The 16,149-nt window shown below is 43.7% G+C and overlaps 1 protein-coding gene across 1 annotated transcript; it reads left to right on the top strand.

Annotated features, from left to right (window-relative positions):
• Positions 1-9: 9 nt before the first annotated feature.
• On the top strand, positions 10-15,544 carry abhd17b (abhydrolase domain containing 17B, depalmitoylase). The gene is made up of 4 exons (XM_086111008.1): positions 10-444; positions 3,261-3,728; positions 11,992-12,171; positions 13,529-15,544. Exons 2-4 carry the CDS (start codon positions 3,262-3,264, stop codon positions 13,746-13,748), a joined length of 867 nt encoding a protein of 288 aa, XP_085967134.1. The 5' UTR covers positions 10-444; position 3,261; the 3' UTR covers positions 13,749-15,544.
• Positions 15,545-16,149: the final 605 nt, after the last annotated feature.

The raw sequence follows: 16,149 nt of genomic DNA, 5'->3' as shown, positions 1-16,149 counted from the left end.
GTCTCGTGAGTCAAGTGATACTGGTGTCAACTGCTTGTTAATACTCAACACGGTCTGATGCCAAACCGCCAATAAATTCAAATATCATCCACTGTTTGTAGTAACACATGTCGCTTTCAAATCGTGTGGATTTTTATGTTAATCGACTTCGTTAAATTACGTTCAGAATCCTATGTGGAAGAAACCGAGCGGAGGCAGGAAAAGGAGCCGCCACGGAAGCTGCCTCAAGTGGAGGACGAAGCCTTTTGAACGCCAGTGACTCTACCATACAGCATCGCCAATCTACAAGACGACCGACAGCACAGTGGGGATACTCCGCGTTTGGGATAACATCTTCACATCTTCCTGTCTTCGAGAAAAAGAAAATACATTCATTGGCTTGACGACAAAAACAAAGCCCGAGTATCGTCTGGAGACTGGAAGGGAAACACAGCAGACATCCAGGTAATGTCACAGACCGACATTCTCATCTTCAGTTTTTGTTTAAAAAAATACATTCGCACACACATATAGGCGTGTATCGCTAATTTCCACCACTGACGAGTCACTGCAACCTCAACCAACCAGTTTAGAATCAGTGTAAGCTCGCCCATTGCTGCCTTTCCCACCATTTTAGAGTCCCCGGCAATGCACCACCGTGCAGGGCTCGCTTTTTTGCCCACTAGCCGGGGAGATGATGGACTCAGGATTGGCTAAATGTGAAAACGAACAACTTCCCCCTTCTATGTATTAAGCTGCTTTGAGATGCCACTGCACCTTCACTAGACCAGAGCAGGGGACATTAGTTAGGTTCTGTTAAATTAAAATAAAAGAAGACTACCTCTCTGTAATTAAAATGCAGGCACTCGTCACCCATCCAAACCCTCCATTCAAGTTTGAGTCAATAGGCTCCGGTTCATTACCAATTCTAATCTGATACCTCATCAATGTAAAGTGATCATTTTTTTCTGGTGATAATTGGCACCAAAACAATTTAAACACAGGTCACGCACACTTAACCAATTTTTAATCATATTAACCAGTTTTAGATACTCGAGATCATCAATACATCACACCACACGCGAGGGATGCACTAATAGTCTGTTTTATAGACTGAGTACGTACAATTTCAGTACTGTATTTATATTTGAGTACTCAATGGTGGTCTTAATCCGAACAGGTTAGGGAAATGCTGCACAACACCATCAGAGACTCTTGAACATGCATGCGGGGTGGCAGGCAAGGAAGGAAGGAAGAGACTGACACCATATCAAAGTGTTGCTTTGGTGGTTTGGTGTTTTCACAAGACATGCCTGAACTGCGCAACTCTCCTGAAGCGTTTTCCAATTTAAATGTATTTTTCAAGAGAAACACCTTCGTCTTGTTCTTTCAGGTTTGACGAGTATGCTGTATATATTTAGGCGTTAAGGTGTTTGGCCTTGGTTTCATTTCTGGTTTTCAGTTTCACCCAACAATTTTTATTGCAGTGCATCCCCACTAATGGCACAAATGAATAAGAAAAGATAAGAAAAACCTTTATTAGTCTCGCAATGGAGAAATTCCAAATTCACAGCAGCAAAGTTATGAAACGAAGAAGTAGAACAACAAAATATAGGAGCTGCTGGAAGGCTAAGGCTCCTTTCTTCTCATCGTCGGCTCCTCAAGACTTACATCCTTCCAGCCGCAGACCGTTCAACAGCACCGATCTCTCCGCTGAACAAAGGGGGGCTGTGAAAAATGCTGCCCATTACAGGCGCAAGACACAAGCGCCCCGGGACTGTCCAGCAACGACAGTCAAATGGTGCCGACATTCTCCCAGTCAAAAACAGTGCTGGTATACCCATGCTGCCGAGAAGGCGCAACCACCAAGCACAGAGTCTCCTCCTTGATGAATGTCGTGGCCCAAAAAAAAAAAAAGGGTCTAATCAACTCATTCTTACCCAATGTTCTGGCCAGTTGAAGTAGTTTTGCATTTGATGGCCGCTTTCAAAAATGGTGGTGGGGGGGGGGGCACTCACATGTTTGTGGGACAAGCATTGGCCCGAAGGCATGTGGCAAATGCTTCAGAAAGCCTTTCTCTCCTATCTGACACATTCAGTGAAGCACAGAAGCAGAAAGAACCTCATACTCTGAATTGCGCTGACGCCAAATCCACAAAAGGACAGTAAAAGAGTACTTGCTCAAATTTGGCAAGAGTACGGTGAGTTCTCAGTTTCATCACAAACATCATAATACCCATCTGGTGAAGGTACCAGGTTTAGGGTTGGCATAGCCGGAAGTCATCTCAAAATTTCCATTACGCATCAGGACAATGACACAGTTGCCAAACCAATGACATGTATGTTAAATACATCACACAGAGTGTCATTACAAAGGGGCCATTTAAGCCTACATTGGAAATGACGTGTGCAATGTACGCCGCCTTCCCGGAAGCTAATGTAGCATTTCAACCAACCAGATTTTGACAAAGTGCAGCGTTAATCTTAACTGCAGGCACCTCTGCTTCTCAGGAGCAGCACATAAGTCAAAAGGCAGCCTTAGGTGGGGCCCAGGTGCCAGCTGACTGATGCCTGAGTGCTTGTAAAACCTTGAGGCAGACAGGGAAGCTACGCTATTTACAGATGGGGCTGTGTCCTTATCGACCTGCTTTGACAGAGCCTTGCATCTCCAAATGCCCAAGTATCATTTTCTCCTTACAGTCCAAACTTCTACTTAACGAGAAGACCAAAGCAAGTTTCCCCTCACACAAAGTAGACGTTTTGTTCAACCACAGAAGCCGAACCAAAACTCTGTCATTTCAACAGGGGTGTTCAAAGAAATGGAGGAATGTGCTGTTAATTCTTGCTCCTTGTTGTATTTTGAAGTTTTTTTTGTTTGTTTGTTTGTGTTAATTTGTGTAACAACATAAACATTTCTCTTTTCAAGTTTGTAAAAGAGGCCTTTATGATAAAAAAAGTTCCAAGACTGGTTATTTCAAGGCAAAACAATCGGTTTTCCCCATCCATATGCACGGCTTTGGCGGACCCATTTTGAAGTTGTGGATGACATCAAGACGACCGTGATGACGACGCTGTGGAGGATCCCGAAAGATTCCTTTCATCAGTGCATGCAGATATGACAAGACAGACAAGGTTGAGAGGGTGTTTGACTCCAGGGATAATACGTTGAATGGGAAAACTTAAATATATATTTTGTGACGTCAGTCCCGGTACTTTTCTGACACACCTTGTTCTTAATGAGTCATTAGTATTTCCTCAGACAAATCTTTCCTGCTTTTCAAGGATGAACCACCTATCCTTCAGCGAGCTTTGTTGCCTCTTCTGCTGCCCGCCGTGCCCCAGCAAGATAACGGCCAAGCTGGCTTTCCTGCCCCCTGAGCCCACCTACAGCTTGATGTGCGACGAGAGCGGCAGCCGGTGGACGTTACACCTGTCTGAGCGCGCCGACTGGCAGTACTCGTCCCGCGAGAAGGAAGCCATCGAGTGCTTCATGACGCGCACCTCCCGGGGCAACCGGATCGCGTGCATGTTCGTCCGCTGCTCGCCCAGCGCCCGCTACACGCTGTTGTTCTCCCATGGAAATGCGGTGGACTTGGGCCAGATGAGCAGCTTCTACATCGGACTGGGTTCACGGATCAACTGCAACGTGTTCTCCTATGACTACTCTGGTTACGGCGCCAGTTCTGGGAAACCCTCTGAGAAGAACCTGTATGCTGATGTGGACGCCGCCTGGCAGGCACTCCGCTCACGGTAAGGAGGCTTGAAAGTAATGGACACATATTGGCGTGAATGTCAGACACTGAACGGACATTGCATCAGCTACGCCACAACAAGAGCTGTATCAAAATTCTGCCGAGTTGTAGTACAGGTTGAGAGGTTTCTAATAATGACCTTTTTTGTTGATTCAGATGGGGTTGAGATGATTCAAACATCAGGGCCCAAATTGGCTGGCCAGTAGAAGTGGCCAATATTACCGTAAAATAAGCCACGTCAAAATTCATTTCTTTGATCTGTGTTTGATTTTATGAAGGTATTTTGTATTTCTTTACTTTGCCTTGAAATCTAACTCGGTTTGTAACTGCTTTAAAATGACATTGTGTCAAGCCTATGGAGTTACCTTGTTTACGTATGTGCTGCTAAACGTCAAAATAATGTGAACATTTTCTTAAGCTCCCTTTATAATATCCCACAATCACATTGAGATTTTATTTTTATTTTTTTGCCAAAAAAGCATTTTTTTTTCCCCCCCAGATTTTTAAAACGCGACTACTATCAGCGTCACAGTCAAGACATCATTGTATTGTCTTTGTCATGATACATTTGGTACTGGATTTCAGAACCATGTGCCTAATGTTGTGGCCATTTAAGGATAAACTGTGGTGGACTGGTTGTGGGCGCAGTGCTCTTGGTGTGGCTGACGATTACAATTTGGTTTGTAGGATCACGTCTGTCAGTCGTGTTGGTGTGGTGGATGAGCATGCTTAAAACTCATTCAGTACCAGCCAATTCTGGACCAAGTCTGAAAAGACGTTTAAAAACGTCTTTGGGAGTGAATGAGTTAAGAGTGAAGGAAGCTATATGCGCATGCGATGATATTAGGGGTGTTCACACGGCACACATCATTTGCTCCGGCGCTGCACCGATGTATTTTGTTGCGATATATTTTGCACCGCAGCAAATTGTGTGGAGCGTTCACACGTACAAAGCCGCTGAGCGTGTCTGCACCGGCACAGCGTCGGTGCAGTCCCACTTGCGTTCACACGGCAGTTTCTGCAGCGGAGCAAAACGACAGAAAACAAATGAGCTGTCGTGTTGGTTCTTTTTAAAACGTATACACAACTCAAGCGACTACTGGACAGGCACGTCCTTCTCCTTCTCGGTCTCCGTGCCTTCTGCTCGAGAGTGACCCCCCGAAAACGTAAATCAACGATGACTTCAATGACACTCAGAAAAGCAAATACGTAATGCGCCAAAGAGAAAATCAAGAGAGGAAATCACAAAATAAATTATATGGGGGCCGGGGGGTTGTGGACACACAACAAAGGAACAAACTACACAAACAACTCCGAGACAGTCCAGTCTCCTACAAAAGGAAAGATGTTACCAGCCAAGTCTTGTGTCGTTATTAAACAAACACATGACGGAAGTCCAACAGAGCGCGAAAGCAACGCATTCTCGCCGTACGTAAACTCTTCACAAGCATTTGCTCTGGAGCAAATTTAACCCAGTTGCGTTCACACGTGCAAATTTACATCGGTGCTGCTTCGCTAACGAGCATTTGCTCCGGAGCAAATTTTTAAACCACCTCCCTGAGGTGGATCAAATTTGGTCCGGTGTAAGCTCTTTTCCGGGGCTACGCCGGAGCTAATTTGCACGTGTGAACGCTCTACTGGGGCAGCCCCGGCGTAGCACCGGACCAAATCTTGCCGTGTGAACACCCCTATTGTTACATTGTGGGTTTTTTTTTGTTCATGACTTCTTCGGGGATGTCGGCAAGCATGATGAAACACACCGTTTTATTGCGTCGCTCGTTTTCCTTCTTTCTTTAAATGTGATGTGCGATCCGTGTGTCAAACACTTTTGCGCCCCATTGTTTATTTGGAGGAGCAACGGGAAATGGTATAATGTTCTACGCGCTTCCTGCTATAAGACAAAAGGCCAACAGTAGCTTCAACGAAAAAAGCTGAATGAGACCCGAGTTGTGTGCTTGTGTTACCTCTGCCAAGAAGATTCTTTCCGTTGACATTTGTCTGACCGTTGGCAAATGTTTTTGTGAATGTGTGCGTGTTCTTTGCATTTCCTGCGTGGCTCAATTTGGAGTAGTCACAATACATTTGAATGTACAAAGAACTTGGCAAGTGAGCAATAAGATGCGCGGCATAATGACATTCTGGTGGAGTCCATCGAAATCTTCCACTTGGGTCAGACTACAATATCTGGAGCAAGAATTTGAGCCTCTGTTAGTGTTCATGAAGGGAAGTTATTGATCAGTGTCAGTCACACGTACCTCTTCAGTGAAAAGAAAATCGGACGTTTAAGAATGCTTCCTGCAGCAACGTTAGAAAGTTGATGTGAGGCTGTCAGTCTCCCAGTTGCAAATGTTCATTTACGTTGCATTTATGTCTGGTCTCTTCGGACAATGGAGGCCACTGTTAGGCGAAAGCAGTGTAGGACCGTGGCTGAGAAAAGTAGCCCATTGTAGCAGTTGAATGACATCAGATTATTATTATTATTTTTTTTGTAGTCGACACAAAATGTGCTGAAATGTCGAGCTGAAGTTGATTACTCGCTTTCAGTGTCATGAAGCGACATGTGTTGTGATGTTGGTGCGTGTTGGCTCATCCAACTTCCGTGCTGAAAAAATTCCGCTTAGCACAGTTGTCCGTGCATTCCTGGACGTACGTGAGATTTCGCCGACCAAGATCGGGCTTCGCGGCATCTGTCCGTCGTCGTTCCTTGCCGCCAATCCTGAGATCCCACTGCTAGAAATATTTCATATTTTTAAGGCTAGCGGCAGTCAGAATAGCGGCAGTCAGAATAGCTGAAGCTAGCGACTCCGACCACCACTCTCGTCCACAAAATAATAGATTAATAATCAGATAATCAATTCAACTTTTCTATCAAAGAATACTCTGTTTTCATTATGTTTTGTTAGTGACACCGTAAATATGTTTAGTGTTATACATTTAAGGTTCAGTTTTCTGGGATAGTTTCTCTCTGTCAGTACCCTAGCTTCCAGCCGCCTTTGCCAATTACCCACAGTCCAGCAAAGGCATGATATTGACGCCACCCTGCGTACTTTTTAACAGCCAGCCAGGTCTCGTCCTCTGCCAGTCGTGTGGACGTCAGTGTCAGTGGGGGATATTTTTCACATCTCAGTCTGATGTATATGTATGAAACGCTTGTAGGAGAGCAACAATGAGAACTGAGCGTCCACTGTCAAACGTCCCACTTTGTGCGATCCTGCTGACTGAATCAAAGACGTGTCAGTGCGTGGCCTAGCCTTCATCCCTGTTGCACATCTCTTTGTTAGCTCAAAAGGAAATACATCACAAACTCAGGACCGACCCCCCCCCCCCCCCCCCTCCAACCCCCCGCACAGTGGTCCTGTCTGACACAGTCTTTGGAAGCCACCACATTCTGTTCCGTCAAGTTCCCCTTCTCTTTCACTTACTTTGCCCTAGGTGTGTGCTGTTACTTTGCCATAGTCAGTAAGTGTAACATTAGGCAGAGTGTGGACAAAGCGATGCCATCTACTCTGAATACAAAGCGCAACCACTGCTCCTGCGTCACGCACAATCTCCTCCTGCGTGTGGTTTGGTTAGCCGCTGGACAAAGAGGTTCTTTCACCTGAGCAGGGAGTGGTTCAGTTGTTGAGTCATCAGACGCAAACGCAAAGCCCTAATTATCATACTAAAGATTAAAACTGACTATGTCATGCTGTGCAATGTGCAAAGTGTGACATTTGTTCCTCTGTGTGTGTGTGTGTGTGTGTGTGTGTGTGTGTGTGTGTGTGTGTGTGTGTTTTTCTCGGCTGAATGGTATCATTTTCCTTGCCCTCTGTGATGGAGGCGGGCCAAGCGTCAAACATGCCAGTCTAATATTCAGTGGTAGCCTAGCAACTGATTTCCAATGAGCATTCAGACCCAGGCCTTCTTACTCTGTGGTCGAGAAAAACAAACAAGAGCAACTCACTTTCTGGTCCATCGGCATATCGATGTCAAATTCCACTCTTTCCAATTGGCTGTTTGGTCGCCATAGGACCCGCTTGTCCTTAAAGACTAAAATGTCTCCAGCAGTGGTTCTCAACTGGTGAATGGCAGACCGGTTCCGGCAGTCCGTACATATGATGTTTCTTGTTTCCAGACGTCAGTGTTAAGAATATATTTTTTTGGATCTGCAATTGTCATGTTCATAAATGGTTTCTTGATAAGGCACTCTAAAGGCACTTTGAACATATTGTTAAAATATGATACACAAATGTCTTTTAAAGGTTGTTTTAAAACAGTGTGTTTCATTAATTGTTCTTGATGTCTGTTAGCTGGTTCCAATTTAGCTACAATCGACAAAATGCACGTCGCTGTATGACAACGGTGGAGGACCAATGGTCTACTGCAGGGATCGCGGTCCCCCAGCAGACTTTCTTACATGTAGCTTAAAATTGTTGTTATCATGGTCCCACAACAAATTGGTAAACAAAAGCACGTATTTACCCACCAGTGCATAATCGTAAAATGTTTGACTTGATCCATCAGCAGAACAAATGGCACTTTAATCTGAGAAATGTGTCTGTGCATATGTTCCGGATGTCCTAAAAGTATCATTTATTGCTATACTTGCTCTCTCTGGGTTGTTTTCTCACTCCTGGGGGGGGGGGGGGGGGGCAGCAGGCATTCAAGAGCCAAGAATCGAGAAACGAGGGAGGATGTGAGGTATAAAAGATTGGATTTGTGTCTCGAGACAAAATTGATGAGGGGCTGTGGGGGGAGGGCTGTAACCATGGTCGCATGGCTGACTATGGTACGGCAAGGTCTACTCAAGCCTCGTCTCCCTACCACAGCAAATTGTAGGCTTGTGTGCTGTGCTGCCAACTTCCCACAAGCACAGCTGCTTTTCCTAGAAGCTCTCAAACCAAGACGGAAGGCATCTTGTTTGATCTGTTGTTTTTCAACGTGTGCTCGTTGCTTCCTCATTTGCAATGACGCCGTTGGTTCAAAAGGACATAATGCATCCTGTCACCAGGACCTTCCGACGGTATTGTCACATGGACTTGTTTGTGACATCTAAGTGGGGAGGTTTTATGCAGTGAGTGAAACTGGCAAACCCCCTGATAAGCACAAGATAATATACCCTTATCGCACGATGACAAAATATTCATTCTAAACAAGGGAGAAACTGGAGAGAATCATGTTGCTTGTGGCGCAAGGAAAACATCATGAGTCCAAAGGTCAACACTCTTTCAGAATTTCTAATGCTGGCGTGCTGTTACGGCAAAGCGGGCAACTGTGGTGCACAAAGCGATCCATTTATCGGCCTCCTGACAGGAGCATGAATTGACCATCAACCAGCAATCTCCATATTGTGTCTTTACTATCCTTCACGGTGACCTTTGGCCATGACCAGGAACGGGTGCCATTTAACCTTAATTTTAATCATCGTTGAGGAAATGTTGGGATATTTATGACCATTAAAAAAGAAATTACTACAGTGAGTGCAGTTCACAGGTAGCAGCAGTCATTTATTATTTATGATGTAATATTAAAACATGTCCCGTAACAATGTGCAGCGATGTAAACATCTTTTAAAAGTGAACTGTGTAATACAAGCCAGCCTGGGTAAAAGGAAAAGGCACAGTGCGGTCTAAGTGCAAGAGAGCGGAAGGATCAGGTTCCTCTTCAAGCAATGTCAAATTTGATCTGACATATAAAAAAAAAAAACCAAGACTTTTTTGCTGTTGACTGTTTTGCTGAAATGGACAACTTGTACGTTTCACCTTTTGCAAAGATGAGTCATCTGTGTATTATACATACAGTATTCTGCTGCCAATTGGTTGACGCTGACGGCGGATCAGGTTGCTCCACTCGTGTCTGACTCGTGCTGCAACTCAAGGGGAGAGCTTTGTTTCGAAATTGTTCGCACAAACAGAGGTGCGATTTTTACATCCGTTAAACATGTCTGCTATTTCATGTTTTTCAGAGCCATGAATCCATCTGTGATTTTCACGTTTTTTAAAAAGTTTGCATGTGTATTCATCGTGACTCACCTTTTGTAAATATAAAGTTCTGCTTGTGAGTTGTTTAATGTGCGTTTGGTGGCCATGCGCATTTATTTTTGAGACAAATGTCATGCTGCTTTTCAAGATATTCACACACAGGTCTCAGATGGTTGTGTGTGGATTGACTCGTGCCTCCTCCGTCCACTCGGAGGTATCATCTCACTTTTTTTTTTATTAAAAAATAAATAAAATAAAGCGCAAACTAGCCTTTATCTGTCCTGTTCTTTTATCTCTGACTTTTCTGTTAACCAATCAACGGAGTTGGGTCGCGCTCTTACAATTGAAACGTAAAAAAGAAAAATCTTTACTGCACTGTATCTTTTTTTTTTTTTAATTAAAGTTTTGTTGAATGGAAATTTGATTTTTTTTACACACTTGAGAGTGAACGTTGCAATCGTGTCAGACTTTTCACCCCTATTTATACTCTGAGGCCAGCTGACTCACACGTATTTCACGCTTACTACTGTGTGTGCCTGTAAATGACCGTCTTGGAGCTGTGGTTGGTGTGTTTCTTTATGTCAAATCTGAAGAATGTGATCCTGAGTTTACATTACGTCTCTTGCACTTTAAGAGTGTGTGTGTGTGTGGGTGTGTGGGTGTGTGTGTGCGCGTGTGCGCTTTCAACTTGTCACCATCCACTTTAGCGCTGTAAATGTGAGTCATATCAGTTGTTCATGTGTTCTTTGTGATGAGCTCGGAACATCTGGCCTGTGATGTCAGCAGTGCCGAGTTGGGTACAGTCAGTTTTGGTCTTTGTTTTACTTTGGGATAGTCAGTATTTTCTCGAGAGCATTTTCTCAAATTCCACTAACCGCAAAAGCAGTGCATCATTAACCACGGGAAATAGCAGAGCTTGGAGCCAGGATTTCGGGTAGTCAGCCGACTCTCACGAGAGTGCGTCACGTTCGCGATAATAAGATAAGATAAGATAAGATATCCTTTATTTGTCCCACACTGGGGAAATTTACAGCCTCCAGCAGCAAGAATGTAGGCAGAAAGAAGAAGAAAAAACAAACAAACACCGTTCAATTAAGTGCAATATAAATACAAAATGGATAAATCGCAGTGCTATTTACAGTTGTTTTCCACATCATTTAATTATTATTAATATTATTGTTGCTATTTTTTATTCAGCAGCCTGACAGCAGTCGGTAGGAACGAGCGTCGGTATCTCTCCTTCTTGCAGCGCGGGTGTAACAGTCTCTGGCTGAAGGAGCTACCTAGTGCTGTCAGGGCGGGCTGGAGAGGGTGGGAGGGACTGTCCATCATAGCTTTTAGCTTAGTTAGCATCCTTCTGTTGCCCACCTCCTCCAGAGTGTCAAGGGAGCAACCCAGGACAGAACTGGCCTTCCTGACCAGTCGCTCCAGTCTCTTTCTGTCCCGGGCTGAGATGCTGCCTGACCAGCAGACAATGCCATAATGGATGGCCGAGGCCACCACCGAGTTATAGAAAGTCTTAAGGAGCGACCCCTGAACCCCAAAAGACCTCAGTTTCCTGAGTAGGAAGAGTCGGCTCTGTCCTTTCCTAATCAGGGTGTCCGTGTTTGTAGACCAGTCCAGTTTGTTGTTCAGAAGAACACCTAGGTACTTGTAGGAGGTCACCCTCTCTATGTCCATACCCTGGATGTTCATCGGTGCTGGTGAGGACTGTTTCCTGCAGAAATCCACAACCAACTCCTTAGTTTTCCTAGGGTTAATCTAGTAATCTGCCGGGGAATGTCTTCTGTTGCCTTTGTTTTACCCTCCCCCTCACTTTCATTTTTTTGGTGCAAACCAATCCAGCGTTAGTGTTCTCTCGTCAGCTCTATCTGCTCTTCTTCTTGATATTTCACCCCGCTGAGTCAGTTATAGAAAAGTACCTCAGCGTCATTGCATGATTGTGTGCTTGATTTAGGAGGCAACAAAATGTGAGTCATGAGTAAGTTATTTGACCCTAGGTGTGTGTGTGTGTGTGTGTGTGTGTGTGTGTGGGTGGGTGGTGGCTCACGGAGCAGCATTTATGTCTTACTGAATGTATATTTCTAACCTTTGTTTAATTGGAGGACTGTAATTAGAAACAAGAGTGCCCTGTGCCTTCCTCTTCCCTGCTTAAATCAACATGCAAAGCTGCTTCCAAAATACAGCAACCCCCACCTGCCCACCAAGCTGTTTGTTTTTATATCAGATGGCCAATTTGGAGAGCCACCAGCATGTGTGGCAGAGCAAACACGATTTACCCAAACGTGTCTCCTTTCGCAGGTACGGCATCCGCCCAGAAAACGTCATTGTGTATGGCCAAAGTATTGGCACAGTGCCTTCTGTGGACCTTGCCTCTCGCTACGAGAGTGCCGCAGTGATCCTGCACTCTCCGCTCACCTCTGGCATGAGGGTGGCCTTCCCCGACACCAAAAAGACTTACTGCTTCGACGCCTTTCCCAAGTGAGTTCACTGGTGGATGTGATGGGGGGGGGGGGGGGGGAGACTCATACAGTGGTGCTTTGAGTTATGAATTAAATTTGGTCTGTAACATTGTTTTTAACTCTAAACTATTGTATCTCAAATCATCTTTGCCCATTGAAATGAATGTAAAAGACAATAATCTGTTCCAGCCTCGCAAAAAGCACTCATGAATTATTATTTTTTTGATCAGAAAAATTAAATAGCACTCTTTAGTATTGTAGTTGATAAAAATTCTAGTAATAACAAATAAATAGAATTAAAAAGAAAACACGATGCATCATTTCATGCTTCAATGCCCCCGGTGTGCTGCGCCATCTGGTGTGTGGTTTGACCACCAGATTAGTGAATGATTCGTTCTTCTCAATGGATGAAGAATATATGCCTGTAAGTGGTGTAGAATGCCTGTAGAATGTGTTGCTGCACAGTTGTTCAAATATTCCTTGCTTGAAGGGTTATAACTAGTGACATTGACCCTAGTTTTGTTAGCCTGTCTATCGTGTTTTGCACTGTGTGCCAGCATTAAACTCGCAGACGTTCGTAAGTTATGTGGCTTGGTTAAATACAGAACACGTAATTTTCATTCTTTTAGGTATAGTTTTATTGTCGACTTGAAATGGGAATGCAAAAAAACCCAAACAAACATCTTGAAGCAATCGTTCACCCCTTTGCTGCTTATTGTGAAGTTGGCTGGCACGTGTTCGTTACTCAATTTTTTGCTTTCGACTCACGACAAAAACATTGCCCAAGCGATGACTCAAATCTTGGAAAACTCTTAAGTCGGGGGAAACTTGTCAGTTGAGATGCCACTGTTCTGGCTTCCGCTTTAATATAGCACTGCTGCAGTTATTCAGCGGCTATGCATTGTCCAAGACACTTCCTTTTTCCTCTTTTAGGTAGCGCTAATGACTAGCTCCATTTTCACGATGGTCTGGTTTGGTTCACGTGGACTTTGTGGTCGGTGGATGACACCCTGATTTGGTCAGTGGGTGTGTAGCTGTTGGCTGATCAGCTTATAGCAGCTGGTAGCAGCACGAGCTCTGTAAATAGAGTGACGACATTGCAGCAGGATGCTGTGTCAAACAAGAAACGCAAACAGCCTTTCAGTTGTAGCCCACAGCATTCACCAAACCCTGAAAATCAATTCATAAAGCACACAGTACTGAGCAAAAGTCACCACGAGATTTATTTTTATAATGACAGATTTAACAGCTAGTCTTTATCAAACTTGCACAGATGTTTTTTTTTTGTCTTCGTCAAACCCTCGATGACTTGCTGAATTATCACGGCTGCGCTTTATAATTGTGTGTCTTTAATTTGTTTCATACTCTCTCCATAGCATTGACAAGATTTCAAAGGTAACCTCGCCGGTTCTGGTGATCCACGGCACGGACGACGAAGTCATCGACTTTTCCCACGGCCTGGCGCTGTACGAGCGCTGCCAGCGCCCTGTGGAGCCGCTGTGGGTGGAAGGGGCGGGACACAATGACGTCGAACTCTACGGACAGTACCTGGAGAGACTCAAGCAGTTTATCGCGCACGAGCTGGTCAACTTGTAGAAGATGGAAAAGCTGTCGAGATAATATTGATGGTTGTTTTGGTTCTGTTCTTATTCTTTTCATGGCAATTTTTTTATTTTATTTTTTATTTTTTTTGCTAAGACGCAAACATTGTTTGCCTCTGTGGATGTGTTAGTGGTAGAATGATGATGTACCACCTGTGCTACTTGGAGCTCCAGTTCAGTCCCGTCCACTCCACTGCAACTGTGAACCTTGAACAATACACAAACTAAAACCTTATTGTTTTAGCGTTTGTCTTTAGCCGTTTTTTGTTTGTTTTTTTAAACACGCCGCACAATTGCACATTGCTACAGTATGCGAATGCAAGAGAGTAAACGACATACTTGTAAAGAAGAGCCTGTGTACAAGTGTGTATGTGACATTTTTGCTGCCTTTTACAAAGGACGCGTTCCTCACTTATTAATGGAAACCTCAGACCAGGCCACAAGGATCATGACATTGTTTCTAACAGCCTCGATCCAAACTGGACTGTACTCTCCAATCCAGCTGATGTTGAATTATTAGTATTTTTTGTATTATTATTATTACTGTTGCAGTACATTATACATGATATTTGCACATATCAACTGTCACTGAAGAACTGTGTGGGACAAACTCCTGTGCTGGCCTGTGTTTCCAAGTGTTTAGTAGAATATATCGCAAAGTGAGAGACTCTCAGAGATCATCTCCACACTTGATTACGTTGCCTCCTCTGATCTGAGTTTTTTTTTTTTCGGGAAGTTTAGCGTGCAATGTAACACTCAGATTAGCATCACTATGCAGAAATCTTGTGTCTTTTTAGAAGAACATGTCAAGAAGACTGCTGATTCTGAAAGTGTTCCTCTTTTTGTTTTTAGGATGTTAAAGGATCCATATCGATAGATTACATTAAATATATCGCTTGTATTTACTGATATAACTATAACAGATTTAGTTTGTCTTTTTTAGTATGCCGAAGACGTATATCACTAACGCCTCCTTAGGCCTTTAGTGGTGCCTGGAGTCTATTTATTTCCTGTTCAGGAAGATTAAAAATGAAGAGGTTTTGTTTTCCTTCGAATATCTGAAAAGAGATTGAATGAACACCACACCTACTAACTTGCCATGCATGTACATCGACAATAAATTATGCCATAGCTCGGCGTTCCAGGGACCCTTTTTGTGCTTTACTTTCACGCTCTTGCCTGCTTGCCATTTTTTGTTCCATTGTTGATGGTTTACATACCCTTTTATCGCCGAATAAGGCCAAACAAGCGATTTCAATGCACTAATGACTCCATTCACTATCAGAGCTGAGATTAGCAAATGTCACCATTCACGCAATGCCATTTCTTCGTTGTTGTTTTTTGGCCTACAAGCCTGAAGTCATGTCTGACGCTGGATCATGTTCAAGATATGGGTGCTAGTAGAACTCTTCACATTGACTGATTCAGGATTCGGCGTCTTATCGGGTGCTGGGTAATTTCTTTTACAAGACCACCGTTCATTTCTGTCTAAGTAAGAGTACTCTTTATTTTGTGCGCTTTGTAAATAGGACATAATATTACGCCTGTACTTTTTGTTCCTTCTAAAACCGAATTGCCATCATCTCTGTTATTCTACATTTATACTTTATGTGACACCTGTCAGATCAAGTTACAGCCCTCATTGTTTTCTACTGCTCAGCACTCTTGGCATCTCTGATTCTGTTTTTTCTACCGCATATTTCGATACAAATGGGACTCAAACTGTAATAACAATATTAACTTTAGTAAATCAGATGTGGCTAGTGAAAATAAAATGGTCATTTAGAAGAACTCTTGTTTGTGCTGACTTTTATTCATTTGAATGTTGCATAAGCCTTATTCTGTCCAGTCAAATAAAAGGAATGCAATACAGCCGCCACCCACCCTATGAGTAATTGACCATTTGCCCCAGAAAATAATTATACTGAATTGCAATTCTCTTTAGATGCCACAAGATGGTGGCAAATGACTGCTTTTGTGAAAACGAAGCTCTTAGACTCCCTTCAGTAGAAACTGCAAATAGGTGAGTTTTAACTGGATAGGTTTTTAAAAAAACCTTTGCAGCTTCCACATCCATGTCCTGTAGTGACAAAGACTGAGTTTCCCTTGGTCTCCCAAATGACTAGCTACATCCCTGTCCTTAAATTCACACATTGTAGTTGATGGTAAGCATTAACATCCAAAACCTTTACGATTCACGAGTGAGGAGGACCCCATAACTGGTTTTGAATTCGAACTCCCTTCTCACAGGCTCACGATAATGTTGTATTGCATTTGATCCAGCAGGTGGCAGTGTGTCCTTGGTTTAAACAAGCCCCTCCCCTTCACGAATGGGGCTCCACCGTTGCCTGTTGAAACGTTCAATAACACTTTGCCAACAGAAAATTACATCACAA

Source organism: Hippocampus guttulatus, chromosome 5, assembly GCF_054856545.1.
Source record: "Hippocampus guttulatus isolate MCC_2025c chromosome 5, RoL_Hgut_1.0, whole genome shotgun sequence".
NCBI classification, from domain to species: Eukaryota; Metazoa; Chordata; class Actinopteri; order Syngnathiformes; family Syngnathidae; genus Hippocampus; species Hippocampus guttulatus.
This window is presented reverse-complemented; position numbering and strand designations above follow the sequence as displayed.